Genomic DNA, 15,177 nt, shown 5'->3' with positions numbered 1-15,177 from the left:
AATCTTTCAGCATAAAATGACACTAGAGACCATCTGCGTGGCTCTCTTAACCGTTTTAGATCCAGAAGACCAGTGTCTGCTCGTACGTCAGATTAGCGAATTTACGCAAACTATTGAACATGGAGAAGAGGAGTAATCTTCTGGAGATGATAGGGACTACAGACAGTAAACATTTTATAAGGTAGATTCTTCCTCCAAAATCTGAATTCCACTTCGGGATAGGAACAGCAAATCTTCAAATTGAAGCTTTCTTGGAGTAGATTGCAATTTTCAGCATCAAAACTCCTTAAATGATTAGAAGTGCTAGAGATCTGACATCTTTCAAGATGTTGCAAAAGACAGTGTTAAAAAGCAGGTAGCCCAAGACTCACTCAATTCTCATCTGTAACATCAGATAGCTTTAAATTTAAACTGCGATTCGATGTTAAGTTTTCCATAAACAGTCATAAAATGTATTCTTTCTTATGGAACGTGCAAAGTGACTGCTGATATCATATGCACGTTTTCCAATAAGGAGTGTTAATTGCTGACTATCAAAGTTGCTGCTTCAAATAAAACTGTTTGATATAGCACGCCCTTTTGGTTCTTTCTTTAATGTCTTGATGGGTTTGACCTCCACTGGCAATGATTTCGAAATATACTCAATGTGTTCGTGGTAAGTAAGGATATTTTACCTCTGCCACATCTCTAGTTCAGTTAGGCATACACTGATATCTCCTGCTTGCTAATTAAACATATTTGCCTTCTGAATTAAAGAAGCGTGTTATCCATTGTAATCGATACCTGCGAAATGTTTTTTAACTTTTTGGTGGAGCTTCCATGGATAGCAAAATTGAATTTGAAAATGTAACTAAGGTTGGTTTGGATTTGTGTTTATATTTCTGCGAATAATTTAACTTAATGGCAACCATTTTGAATTGAATAATATTTTTTGTTGAAAATTGGATAGTTTAAGAAACTTTTGAAAGCAAATAACAGATCCTTAGTTTAAACATAATTTCCTTAAGTAACCTTTATATTTTGAAGGTTAGCAGACCGGTTCTCTTTTACACCTCGCCAAAATTAATTTTTTGTTCTACCTTTTCAGATTCCTTTCTCCACTCATGTTATTCATCTTCTGGTTCCACACTTTGGTCTTGGACTTGGAATCGGTAAGTTTAACGTACCATTACTTTTACAAATAGCATATTTATAAGCTGATGATGTAAAACTACGAGGAAGGCACCCAAAATAACTCGGATTTGAGTTATTTGGAAAACGAGATGAATTTAGGCATAGGCGACTGCCTATGGTGCCGAACTTTGAAGGAGAGTTTTATTAAAAGGTGAAATGAAAAAAACAAATATGTAATTTAATATATTACGTCGTTGTATGTTACTTCCTCTTAGTTGAGCACAGTGCAAAATTTAATGCTTTCTGCAGATTCACTGAAATGATTCCACCAACTTTCCCAAAAGAATGTGAAGATGACTTTCCTAGATGAGAATTTTAAAATATAAAACATATCAAAAAATTTAAATATACTGATTAAAATTCCTGTTTTTTATGCACTGTATTAATTATTACGTTTTTACTTTACAGGCATAGTAGATGCAGCTCTCATGCCATTGCTAGCGACTCTAGTAGACACACGACATGTAGCTATATACGGAACTGTGTATGCCATTGCCCAAATGTCTGTTAGTATCGCCTATTCCTTAGGTAAGTTGGCTCTTAGTTGTTAACCCAACACTATAAACACTTATCTATACTAGTGTTCAAAATTAAGACAGCAGCCATAATTCCTGCAGATTTCGATTTTCTGACATTCTGTATAAGTACTGTACACCCCTTTATCATATAAGGGACCCAGATCTACATAAGTTAGGCGTCTAATGGATTACATACTCCTCCTAGCCAAGCAATTCTCTGCTACTGCTGTTTACAATGCTCGTGATATAAGACCCTGAGTTAACAAATTTTCCTCCTCTAGGCGAGCAGATCTTGGCGCATGAGGTTTGGTAGGAGTTCAGTGTGCCCATAAACTACCCCAAACGTGCTCAATCAATTCAAGTCCGGAGATCGGCTGGCCGTTCTAAGAAGACTCATTTTGAAGGAATTCGTCGAATGGGTTCAGGGCATGTGGTACATAAATGCCTCAAGGATCTCTTTTATAACTTTAAGAAATCAATATCGACGATTCCTAAAGGAGGAGGAAAAGAGAAAAGAACGTTTCCCACTAATGCCATGAAACAGACCTAGAAAACCGTGCATACGAAAAGCTGCTGCGCTGATACCAATACCATCAAATGATTTTTCCGTATGAAAAGATTCTTAATGAGTCGAAGTACAGGAATAAAATTATTGCGGATATTTTTTGAAAACAAAACAAATTATCCTGAAGTATAATAAACTGTCTAATTGATTAATGCTACGGAATTGGACAAAAATGTATTATTAGTTGAACGAAGTGAATGCTGTAAATTAAATGATACAGCGATCTTAGAAAAGCTGCTGAAGTTGACGAGGGCAAAGCTCAAGGGGGCGGATGGTATTATATTCAATTATTATTAACAGGTTTCGTGAAATCGTATAAAACCATTGGGAATCTTAATAAGACACTTCGGGGAACCCATTTCCAAATGTTAGACGGAACGTTTTTAATCAAATTATGCTGAAAGAAAGAATCACGTGCATAAACATGCTAGTGACATAAATACCAAAGCAGCGACTCTTATTCGCTGCTTTGGCTGTCTTTCAATAAATATACTGTACCATACCTGAAGATTTCCCAACGTTGCCACCTTTGGTGTAGACCTCTGTACCACCTTTGTTCCTCTATTAAAGTTTTATATTGTGGCGATGTTCAGAGTTAATTTGCTGGCCTCTTAGGAAGCAGCCTTACCTGAATTTTGCGTCCTCTAGTATAAATACTTTAATAAAGCAGTAAATGCATTGTCAGGCAGTATAACTTTATACTTAACAACCACGAAGTTGTTCCTATTTTTTTATAAAAAATATAATATATTCAAACGGATTTTCATAAAGATTTCGGCAATCGATTTTCTTTTCTAGGTCCTCTGGTGGGAAGTCAGATTGTCACGGCAGTGGGATTTCCATGGCTCATAAGATGTATTGGGATTCTGAATCTCCTGTTTTGTCCTTTATGTATAGTTCTGAGAAATCCTCCAGTTGCAGACGAAAACAAGGTAAGAAAGAAATTTCTTTTTAGAAAATATTCATAATAATCCAAAAATTCAAAACTTAAAAAGTTCTTCCTTGCTGCTGCAGGCATGGACTGTGAATAAATTGCAAGCATATTTTCACTAACTGTTGGTAACTGATCCAAGTGTAAGAATTGCTTCTTTCGAAAATCTAAAAAGTCGAGCCAGTAACTTTAATCGAACTGACATTTAAAATTGCTCCACATAATGTTACTTTAAGAGGGCCATTCTGTTACCACAAGGATAAACACATTTTTGCATTATTTCCCTTCAAGGACATTAAGATCTAATACTGAACTTTGATCTTTCTGGCAGTAATGCTATAGCTACACGTTGCATTAAATGTATCTGAATAATAAATGGCTTTAATGTACTTGCTATCTGGCAATTTTTTTGCTTTGCCAAACCCTATTAATGTTGCAAATGGACGAAAGCCCTTCATTTACTTAGAATGGCTTGTTGCTTCAACGTACATAAGTAGTATACCGCAATGCATCTCGCTCTTGATTGTCACTTCAGATTCTTAAATTCCACTACGATTGGTCTCTCAAAGTTCCAGAATACGATCAGCATTGCATTGCAGATGAAAGCCTGCCTGGGCCTTGAAATTCTTACGATCGGCAGAATTTCTTTATTTTAACCACCAAATATGGCTACATATAATTCAAGGATAAGTACAAGTCTATTTATACTTATGCATAGTAAGACACCAAGTGCAAAAGTCCATGCATTTAATGCCGTCGGTGATCCAGACTTCTTGACAATGTTTGATTTGATCTATGGAACCCGATTTTAAGATTTTCAAAAATCCAAGTATTTTATTTTTATAAAAAAATAAGATCTAAAACGGTAAGATAATCCAAGGAGTCTTAAGTGATGAAACTATCCACAAATCCTTTAAGGGAAGTTATGATCGCTTTAATCAGATTTCAGTACTTTGAAAAGTTTGCCAATATAGGCTAGCATTAGCAAAAGTTTCCCTTTCCAGCAAATAGCATTTACGACCATGGTAACAATGAATTTGATTGCTATGGCGACGCACACCAACTGAGTTGTAACTGATTGGTCCCAGTGGGGAACAAAAGAAAATGTGTGCTTTTTCCTTTTTGTATTTTTTTTATCTTATTCTTCACCGACCAGTCAAAATTACCACTAGCGAGAATCCACTTTCGTTTCACGAAGAAATAATCCGCAAGTTCGGCAGAAGAAAAGAAACTGTTAATTGGATTGGTCCTTGAATCAGCGAGACATAGAAAGAGGAAATGAGTCTCGAAAATTGCTAGGTGCAATTGGAAGACTGAAGTGGAATGTCTGCGCAACAGAAAGGACGCTTAAAAATTAATTTTTGACACAAATGGTACAAGCATGTGGTAGTAATACGCAGGTTTTGATAAAAAGTACACTAACATCTGAAATTCAATCATAAGATAAAAAATTAGGTTAATCGAGGCTGTTTTTTTTATAATAGAAGCTGTGGTGAACATTGTTAGAAAAGAACTCGATTATATTATTTTGCTTAGCAATAATTTCAGATAGTGGTTCATGTCTTGATGTCAGTTACTGGAATGTACAAGACATGCATTACTATCTGAAATTTAGCTAAGGGTGTCTGTTGCGTAGACATTCCACTTCAGTCTTCAATTGCACAAAGCAATTTCCGAGACTCATTTCCTCTTTCTATGTCTCACAGATTCAAGGACCAATCCAATTACTAGTTTCTTTATAAAGTACTTACGAAATGTTGGCATTCGGTTTCTTAAATGTAGTCTGAAGTAATGAAACCTTTCGGAATTCATTAGCTGTAACTAAAATCACCGTTCCAATTTTGAAGTAATAATTCTCGCCATCTCTCGTGGTTAGAGGCCCTCCATATAGCTGTGGCGGGTTCCATCATCAATCATAATGCTCTAATCCCCCATACATCCTGTTATGGAGGTTATCATTTTACAACGTGATTGAGAGATGGCGACCCAATAACTTGCCTAATGTATGTAGCACCAACAAAGATGAGCCTTTCGCTTAATGTCCATTTCCGCTATTCCTGCGCTCCATTTTTTATTTTCTTTTCTTCACCAAGGGTCTTCCGCATGCGCAAGGCTCTTTGTGTATTACAGTTGAGTTGCTGTCTCAAACTTGTAAGTTGACAAAGAGGCTCTTCGCTTGATTTTATGATTTTAATCCAATTTTGTATTTTAATAAATTCGAGTATTATTTTTATCTTTAACACAGTCTAAATTTTAATTTTTAATTATATACACTGCTCGATAAAATTAACAGAACAAAATGGTTTTCATGAATATTTTATCGTAAAGAGTATTGCCGAAGGCAAATATTTAGCATTAGTAGAGGCATACGATGCAAGAAAGAAAACTATGCAGCATCATTGACAAGAATCTATGACCTGCCTTGGCAGCCCGTCTGCACTGCTCAGCGAACTTCATATTTTACTGCATAATTACCCGCAGGTCTTTTTCACTTTCCACTTCCTTGAGTGTTCTACCACACAGTTTACGTTTCTCTGAGGTTACTTCTACCCACATGCAGTACTTTGCATTTGTCAATGTTAAACTTCAGTTGCCACTTCTCAGCCTATCTGCCCAACTTATCTAGATCCAGTTAGAGTAGCATACTGTCTTTACTGTCGCTAACAACCCTGCCAACCTTTGTATCATCTGCAAACTCGGCCATTAAACCTGATATACCTTCATCAATATTATTGATGAATACACAAAACAACAATGGGCCGAGCATCGAACCCTGGGGAACTCCGAAGGGCAGTATCTACTGATTACCACTCTCTGTCGTATCCCACTCAACTATCCCTTTATCCATTGTAGCAACTTGCACTTAATACCATAGTGCTCCAATCTGTACAGCAGTCTTCCATGTGCAACAGTATCAAAAGCTTTCCTGAAATGCAAGTATATGATATCAAAGTTATTTTTTACATTCAGTTCCTTTGTGACCACATCATAGTATCCAATCAAATTGGTCAGACAAGACCTCCCTTTAACAAACCCCTGCCGTGTCTTAACTATTACTCAAGTCCTGTCTAGATGATTCTGCAATGCTTCTTTAATCAGTGACTCCATTATTTTCTCAGGAACACAAGTGAAACTAACAGATCTATAGTTAAGTGTGTCACCCTTTGTGAATTGGTGATACATTGCATACCTCCAGTCCATGGGTATCTCCCCTGAGTCCAAGGAAGCTCTCATAATTATGGCTAAGGGTTTGCTTACTTCCTTTGCTGCCTCCTTTAATATAACTGGATAGATCCCGTCCATCCCAGGTGCCTTCCTTATGTTTAGCTTCAACAGTTTCTCCTCCACTTTGCTCTCAGTTATTACAAAGTCACTTAACTCCCTGTTAGAGTTTGATAAACTTCTGGCATTCCCCTCAGTGAATGTTGATGCAAAATACTCATTCAGTTTATCAGCTACCTGAGCATGATCATCAATAGTCAACCCATCTATGTTAATTGGTCCAATCTGATTCATCCCTTTCCTTGTAGAGTTTACATTAGTAAAGAATTCTTTGCTTTTTTTATTTGCATTCTGAGTATTCAATTGAGAGAGTCGCACATTATGCAAATTATCCATGCCTTTAAAAACGCGAGTTCCGACCGCATCACCTGTTTTTCGTTTGCTCATTGGGATAGCCACACTTCAATACTCAGGATGGCGAGTATTGTCGTTTAAATGATTCTATGAGATAGCGGGCCGTTGGACGACTTGAAACCAGGCAGGTGGAGGTGTCATGTCGTCTCGGCACTGTGGAAGCAGTTTGGAGAGCAGATGAAAACTTAGCCTCTCTGATCCAATATGGATACAAGCCAGATCTGAGCACAGAGGAGAGCATACTGAAATTAACAACAACCATCTCTGATTCCAGATATTTGTTTGCCATCGTTATTGATTTTCCCGAGGTCTTTGACCGAATATAGTGGCCCAGCATACTAAGGAAGCTGCATCTTACTAAAATTCCACTTAATTTGTATAATTGTATTAAATTATATCTAAGTCGCCGTCGGGTTGTTGTCACTGCCAAGTACCAGTCAGTCACTAGAATTGCCACTCGAGGTTTCCAACAGGGCTCGGTCTTGTGACGAGTTTCTTGGAATGGGTCTTGAGCGTCTCGCTTTCGCTGATGACCTGGTCTTTGTGATGAATGCTGACACAAGAGCTGGCCTGGAAACTCATGCTAACAATGCCCTTTCAAGGCTTAGTTGTGGGCAGCTACTCATTGGCTGGTCATCTTCGGCGAGAAAACTAAATCAATATTGCTTAAAGGAACAATGCAGCTAACTAAACCATCAGCAATTAAAATAGACAATATTTCAGTAAGGCTCTATCTGGTAGTCAAGCATTTGTGAAAACTTATTGATATGAAGTACATGGCCGACAAGATTCAGAAGTACTCTGTTATTATTACTACCTAAGTGGACTGGGGCATCAAGCTTCGGACCTTGATGTTTGTTTACAAATCTATTTTCGTCCCCATCGTCTCCTATGCTGCAGCTGTCTGGTGCACAAGGACTACACTCTCACGAAGTCGCAGCAAACTAAACTCCATCTAAAGAACAATGCTACTTACCGTTATCAGGGCGTGCCGCACAGTTAGCACCCCTGCACTCCAGGTCCTTGCAGGTTGCCTGTCCCCCCCCCTCTCCCAACTAGGTCATCCGGAGGGGTCTCTTCCAACGCTTGAAGAGGAGCATTCCGACGACAATAGCTGATATTACCCTTGACCTCACAAGTGATCCCGAGCATGAAAAGAAGAAAATCGCCGAAAAACTTACTAGAATCTGGAAAGAGTTGAAAAAATGCTGACAAGGGTATAATTACCAATAAATTCATCCTATCAATTGCATTTACTAGTTCGAAGTCACCTCCCTGGTATTTACAATGCCTACAAGCTACCTTCCTCCTACAGGACATGGGCCTTGCAAGCTCAAACTGACAACGCTGGGGATTGAAAATGACCCTCTATATACAGATGAAGAAAGTTGGGACCACATTATGTACACTTATGCTACATGCGAAGACCTCCGACTCAGGTTAATAACTGAAATACAGGAAGGACTCACAGCATAATGAGCGCCTCTTACTACAGGCTGCCTTGCCTTTACTGAGTTTGCGAAATTAGACAAGTAAACCAAACCCATAACAGATAGATGACAATCAGGGCAAACCTCCAATGACCAACGCGGCTTGCTGACTCCTTCTTATGGAATTACTCTGGCCTTGCAAACTTTTACCCTGGGCTTCCTGGCCAGGAGATGTCCAACCCTTCATTCCTTTTCTGCCTTTCTCATCTAGAGAACGCCCTTTTTTTTTTCTTCGTCCTTCCATCTTCCTCCATGCTTTGACTCCCATTCTTCGACTATTACCCTTACTCATCTTTTTTTTTCTCCCTCGCTTTTTTTATTTTTTAACTTAGATTTCGACCAGGAGCTTAAGCGACCCTAGCGGAGTCCAGCCAGAGAATAATGGGCAGCCTGGCTCACTTCCCAGTAATGGTGGGCAATGTACGGTCCCACTAGGGGGCCTTATGGCCAAGAAGCCAGAGGAACAACAGAACTCAGCACATACAACATGCCACACAGAGTTCTGTTTACTTCACAAGAGTACTGATTGCGCAGATGTGGGAGACCACCAGTGGGCCTTACCCTAAATGTTATGTCAATATGTGGAAGCAGCTTCAGGAATGGTTCCTGAAACTGCTTCCATACTTTCATTTTTTAAAAATGTATGGAAGCAGTTTCAGGAGACATGAACAATTAGAAGAAGAGCTAACTGGGTCGCCCGCGAGCTACTTCAACCAGAACACACCCCTACCTGGCTCTAACGGCAAGACCGAACAACCCTAGAAGCCACGGTTGATCATTGGAGATTTTAATTGTTCTGTCTGTTATGGGTATGGTTGACGGTTGGCTTGTCTAATTTCGCAAACTCAGCAAAGGTAAGGCAGCAACGCTCATCCTGCAGTAAGAGGCGCTCATTATGCTGTGCATTTTCCTGTCATCAACTGAATCTTGAGGTTGCTGCGGCCACAGATAAAAATATTTTCGACTGGACTGTGTTAAGAAGGCTCAATTCAAGTAGACTCTTGCAAGGAAGCCAGTGGTTTGTATCACATTAACCGCAGAACTCATCGAAACTGTTGCTATGAACATGTGATTTGGGGCCCTGACAAATGGGGTATAATTCTGTTCCCTAATCAGTTCCGTTTTAACCTATAAACATCGTGATTTCATCTCGCGACAACGAGGAATGCGGTACCATCCCTCCAACATCATTTGGCGCACTATGGTCATAGTTGCCGATGCGCCCAATAAATCCCGAAACAAACAAACAAACAACAACCCTCCAACATCAGAGAAAGGGACACTTACGTTAACGGCGGAGTTCTCGTGTGGGACAGAATAATGATCAACGGCTGCAACCCTCCTGTTCTTGTTAGGAGTACCGACAACAGATCCTCGAATCTTATGTGCGACTGTTTAGCACATAAGGTTCGAGATTTTCTTTTCATTTACGACAACGCCACTGCACAAAGTTCTCAAGTGGTGGAGGAACATCTTGAAACTGAAGGTATCCAATGACTGCCGTGGCCCGTACGATCAAACTTAACACCGATCGAACATGTATGGGACGCCCTTGGGCGTCGCAGTGCACGCCGACAACCAACTCTTCGGTCACTTGGTGAGCGCTGGTGGAAGAACAGGATGTGTTGTCACTGAATCTTATAGAGACTCTTATATCGAGAATGGTTCATTGCTGTCAGGCCTGTTTAGCCGTTGGATGGGGTCATACGCCGTACTGATGCCATTTGACCATATTTTAGAGCATCTTGTATCGACGTCTGTAATGTGACATTTTAGTAGTTTTTATACAACCCCCCCCCCCCTTATACTTATCCAAAGTTTCTCGCTGTCTCCTCATTTCATCGTTATTCTATGGTCCACCACTTATTAAAATTTGTCCAGCTTGATCGTAAGCTACAAGACACCACGTTTCTGTGCGTTCTGTTAATGTTTCTGTTAATTTTGTCCAGCAGTGTATTTTTGTTTCAATAAACCTCCGGTTTTACTTTATTTTATTAGTTATCGGTTGAGGCAATATTGTTTTAGTATGGTTGACCCCGACGCTCGAGGTTTTTCACTAATATTAGCTGTAATGGTTTGAATGATTGCTTACCAACGACCTTGTATTTGTTATTAAAGCAATGAACACAAACTTCCAGCAGTTGGAGTAGATGTTATAAATACCAGAATATTTGGAAGAACATGTTCTGTTAACGTTTGGATGGGCACAGCTGAACACGATGTCACAGGTGGTTGAGTTGCGGTTTAATTTTCGAAGAAAAATTTGAGGTTCACTTGCTGCTCATCCATTTTCGCACATCGACTGATATTAATGGAGTGAGGCACAATACAATGCATGCCTTTCCTCCATCCCACCTCCTAACGAAAGTCTTGTTTTTCTTTCTGATAAATATCGAGACAAATCTAGAAAGCCGAACATATGAAATGTTGCTTCACTGATGTTTATGCGATCAAATGATTGCTTCGTATAAAAATAGTTTTGAGTCGAAGGACAGAAACCAAATCATTGCTGAAATTGTAGAAGAAAGTGATTCGCCATGAGGTATTCATTAAGTGCTACAGAATTACTTAGACGAATATTCACTACTGTAAGTTGAGACGAAATGATTTCTATTAGAATACAGACTTATAGAATACTATTGCAAAATGAGCTCATAGAAGCACTTGTTAGAAACCCTACTGAGTGTTTAAAAGAAGGCAAAATTCCAGGAGAGGATGGTATATATTCATTTATTATCAAAAAGGCTGCAAGTTAATATATGAAACAGTTGGGATTGTTAATGAGGACATTAATCTAGGAAGATCCCCTTTGACTGGAGAAGTGAGGATTGTTTCCCAATACACAAAGACTAAAGAGGAGTGGGTAATTATAGGCCAGTGAGCTTGACATTTGTTATAGGGAAGATCATAGTCTGTGGTTAAGGTTGTGATTCTAGTATCTGTTCAAGAATAGATCCTAGAATTGCAATTCTTAAATGGATTATAGAATGGGGACGTCGTGTCTGATAATGATTTTAATCAAGCTTTTGATACTGCCATTTCATCATCAGCTATATAAACTGGAACTAGAGGATTGTTAAAAGTGGTCAGTCTGCGGAATAGACCAGTGGAACAAATGTTTTTTTCTGTAGACTTATTGTAATAAATGTCTACAGAATAAACTATCCTGTAGACACTTTTTACAATAAATGATTGACGAGGATCCCCGAGGGAAGCTGTCAACGTTTGCTGATCAGTAGCCAACAATTCGAACCAGCCCTTGATGCTTCAAAAAAGGCATGTCATGAGAATAGCGGTGGAAAAATCCTCAGGGTATTTAATCAGATTACGCATCTTATTGAAGATATGGAGAATGGATCCAGGGAGTTTTATCTTTAATGCAAAATTTTGTCAGCAGATATGTTTTTTTCCCTCTCATTTTTTCATAGCTAGCTTGTCAAAAGAAATGCCGTATGCACGAATCTGAATATATGATCGATCCAATGAGTCGGATAAATTTATTGAGGGAAATCAGGGCCTACTTGAGTATAAGGAAGTTTTGCAATTGACAAAGTATTAATGGAACTGAAGCGTGAAGCGTATCTATGCTTTGTCTGAATTTTCGCCTTCTCTCATGTTTTATTATTACATCTTAATGGACTTCAGAACCTGCAAACTTGACTGAGATCAGCAGCATCACATTCTTTTACCAATTAATTACACGCAAAAATGTTTTATGAACCTTGGCAAAACAATTAGTATGTTTATTATAATTAGTTAAAAAAAACTGTAGAACAACAACTTTGGTTCAGACCTTCATTCATCCCATGCTTACTCCCAAAAATATTTGGTATACTGTACTTCAATACAAAATAATTGTATCTGCAGTGTCAAACGGCACCAGGGATTTCCCTCATCACGTCGTTGCTTTCATTGTGGGTGTACCAGTTTTCTGGAAAGGCCAGAGATTTAAAAGTGTAGTATCGTGTACCGTTGTTCTTCTGGCCGTTTAGCCGCTGGACCCCTGATGAGGCCAACTACTGTCAGTTTAGTATAGACGTCTTAAGCTTAAAATAAAACTTAACCCAGTGCCCTGCCGAAGAATATTTTCGATGTTGTCTTTGGCGTTTGCGCCTCAGAACTTCTCTGTCCAATATCGTGATTTCACGCGAGTTGACTTACAGGGTGTTTATATTTTTAATGAAAACGGATAGCAGAACGTGGCGAATGACATTTCTCTCTTTATATGATTTTTAAAAAAATCCTTAACGCTTATTTCATTTTTTTTTTGGTATGTACTTTTATCAACCTGTAAGCTTCACATAAAACTATACGAATTTAACTCAAACAGAATTCCTGGAATTAGCAAATAATTTCATATTTAATATCAGAAGTTGCACACATTACCTATCTCTTTATTCGCATAATGTTTCGTGTCCAATTTTCCAAGAACGAAACTTGGAGTTAAACCATTTTCTGTGGGAATACCGTTTCTTTTAACGAATCACATCTGCGACATCCAACGAGGCCCCCCTTATTTTGATAAAATGAATCATTAGCGATATCGGAAACATAATTCTGACTGAAGCGCCGTCTGTTTTCAATGAATTCCAACCTTAAGAGCCCAATTATTCCATGATTAACAATGAAACGAAATATAAATTTATCGTAGAGGCAATTAATATTGCTAGTAATTGGTTATGAGGATTCGCTTGGGCTCCGCATCCAGCTTATATTCGTTCATTTAAAACTATCCAGGTGCATGCTAACTTCCTTTACTTCAGAAAAAATACGTAACGGGTACTTAACTTGATAATTACTTCTCATTATGCTCAAGATCTGGCTTATTAACTTTTTCATCGAGGAGATTGTTGCATGACTTACGAGTTGTGCACAAATAATCAGGTCCAGAGTAGATTCCTCCCTGCTATTTTCGTATTCATGGAGGCCTATTTATTGAATAAAATAAATAGGAAGCTTCCAAGGTGCAAAATTACACTATGTTATGGTCATAACACTGATATCCTGGTCGCTCCTTCATTATTCATATAAAAATCTCTCAAAATTAAATGTTGTTTATCTGTAATACATCGTCTTTCATCTTAATGCTACTTTTTCCCCTTTGCATTCATCATCAATTTTATCCTCATCTAACTTCGCTGCTACACAGTGGTTATGAACTCGGTTCTTGCACGCTGGAAAAGTTCTGGTTTCGAATTTTCATTGAGACATTGGATTTGGTGGAGAGAAGATGTTATGAGCATTTTTTAAATCGTTCTCTGTGGTTTGAATTCGGGACCCCTCGTTCTGGAATCATAACAGCGAAAATTTCGCTTTCGTTCATTTTTCTGTTCCCTCTCAGAGCTTTAGACTTCAATCGGGTCTTTCTGTCTAAGGTGGCTTGGCTTGCCAAGCTCTGAAACCCACAAATTCGAAATCATTCCTCATACAGGTGTTCTTTTGAAGATCTCACCAAGTGGGTTGCCCGTCTTTGGATCCTTTCAAGAAGCTAATTCCAGAAATAAGTCGGATGAATGAAAATAATAAAAGACGCTAAGATTGTACAGTAAATGACTTATCCAGCCTTTAGAAACTTCATATATATCTCTTCGATATTTGCCTAAACATCTTGTATAAAATGTGTTTATTTGTGTCCCAATACTTCTAGTTACAGTGTGTTCTATGGCAGAACGATTTATTTCTTCCTAACTTTTGAACACGAGTGTATACAGCTTAATGCGTTTGCTCTGTTATATATGACTAAGTATAATTAGGGAAGGTTTCTCTGCCATATCTCTCGATCTGGTTTGTAGTTGTACAGGCCATAATTACTAGCGATACCTGCATAATCGATGAGTCTGGTTTTCACCATTCCCGTGAAGTGTATTTGTTACAGTTTGGAATAATCAAACCTGTCTGAAAGTTAATTGATAATGAATGATCGGAGTGGATTGATTATGATAAATCGCTCATATAAATACCCCACGCACTCCCGCCTGTTAACCAGTGCGCTGAGGCAAACCACATGATTGATGATTTATTCTCCCATAGTAAGGTCTGTAATTAATATTCGATACAACCACTAGTGTGGGAAATGGATTGTTTTTAGAGAAGCGCTTTCTATAGCTTGTTAATTTGTCCTTAATTGAATACCATATAATCGAAATCAAGAGGTCCTGTTTTCATGGGCCGTCTTGGTTGGTCAACTTTATAGAGCTCAGATATAAGCATTATTCAAATGAAATGGAAACTCTGGAAAATGCCTAATTGTATCACAAGTTGATAATGAATGTTTGGTTAATGCTAAAAGTCTACTTTTGGTAATACTTTTTTTTGTAATTTCTAAGAATAGCTGTTCAACATTTCACTGTCAAATGTCATCTGTCCATAGCTTATCCATAAGAATCGATTTAAAATTGTTTCTTCATTCTTGTCAGCTTATATCGGTAGCTAATCAAGTTGAGTATATCAAGCTATAAATACTAATCAATATAACAATCATTCGGAATTTATAGTATTAGAATGCCAAAATGATGCAAAGAAATTTTCTGCTTCTGAAAAAGAAACTATAATAATTCTTCGATCATTGTACTTTCTCCACCACTAAAAAGTAACTCTTCAGTTCTGTTTTGAACTTTACCATACTCTCCAACTTGACCATCGTGGAAGATATTTTAAACAGATTAAAATCTTAACACACAACTACATTAAACAAAACATTTTTCAGAACACTCCTGCCAGACTTCGAGAGAGTGATGGAGAGTTATAATTGAGGAAGAAAATATACTTGTGAACATCAGCCCGAAACATCTTACTGAGTTAAAGTTGTCGACTCGGAACGTTGCTTTAGTGTATCCAGCGTTCTGCTGGACATACTCTGCAGCC

The 15,177-nt window shown here is 38.3% G+C and overlaps 1 protein-coding gene across 1 annotated transcript in view; it reads left to right on the top strand.

Annotated features, from left to right (window-relative positions):
• The window catches only part of LOC150078296 (synaptic vesicular amine transporter-like), a 98,371-nt gene that overhangs the window by 75,980 nt on the left and 7,214 nt on the right, over positions 1 to 15,177 (top strand). The window contains exons 11-13 of the mRNA XM_090384987.1: positions 1,088 to 1,151; positions 1,582 to 1,701; positions 3,055 to 3,188. Of these exons, the coding sequence (XP_090241113.1) occupies positions 1,088 to 1,151; positions 1,582 to 1,701; positions 3,055 to 3,188 (318 nt within the window). The remainder of the gene's footprint in view (positions 1 to 1,087; positions 1,152 to 1,581; positions 1,702 to 3,054; positions 3,189 to 15,177) is intronic.

Source organism: Mastigoproctus giganteus, chromosome 11 (assembly GCF_048544385.1).
Source record: "Mastigoproctus giganteus isolate SK-2022 chromosome 11, ASM4854438v1, whole genome shotgun sequence".
Lineage (NCBI taxonomy): Eukaryota > Metazoa > Arthropoda > Arachnida > Uropygi > Thelyphonidae > Mastigoproctus > Mastigoproctus giganteus.
This window is presented reverse-complemented; position numbering and strand designations above follow the sequence as displayed.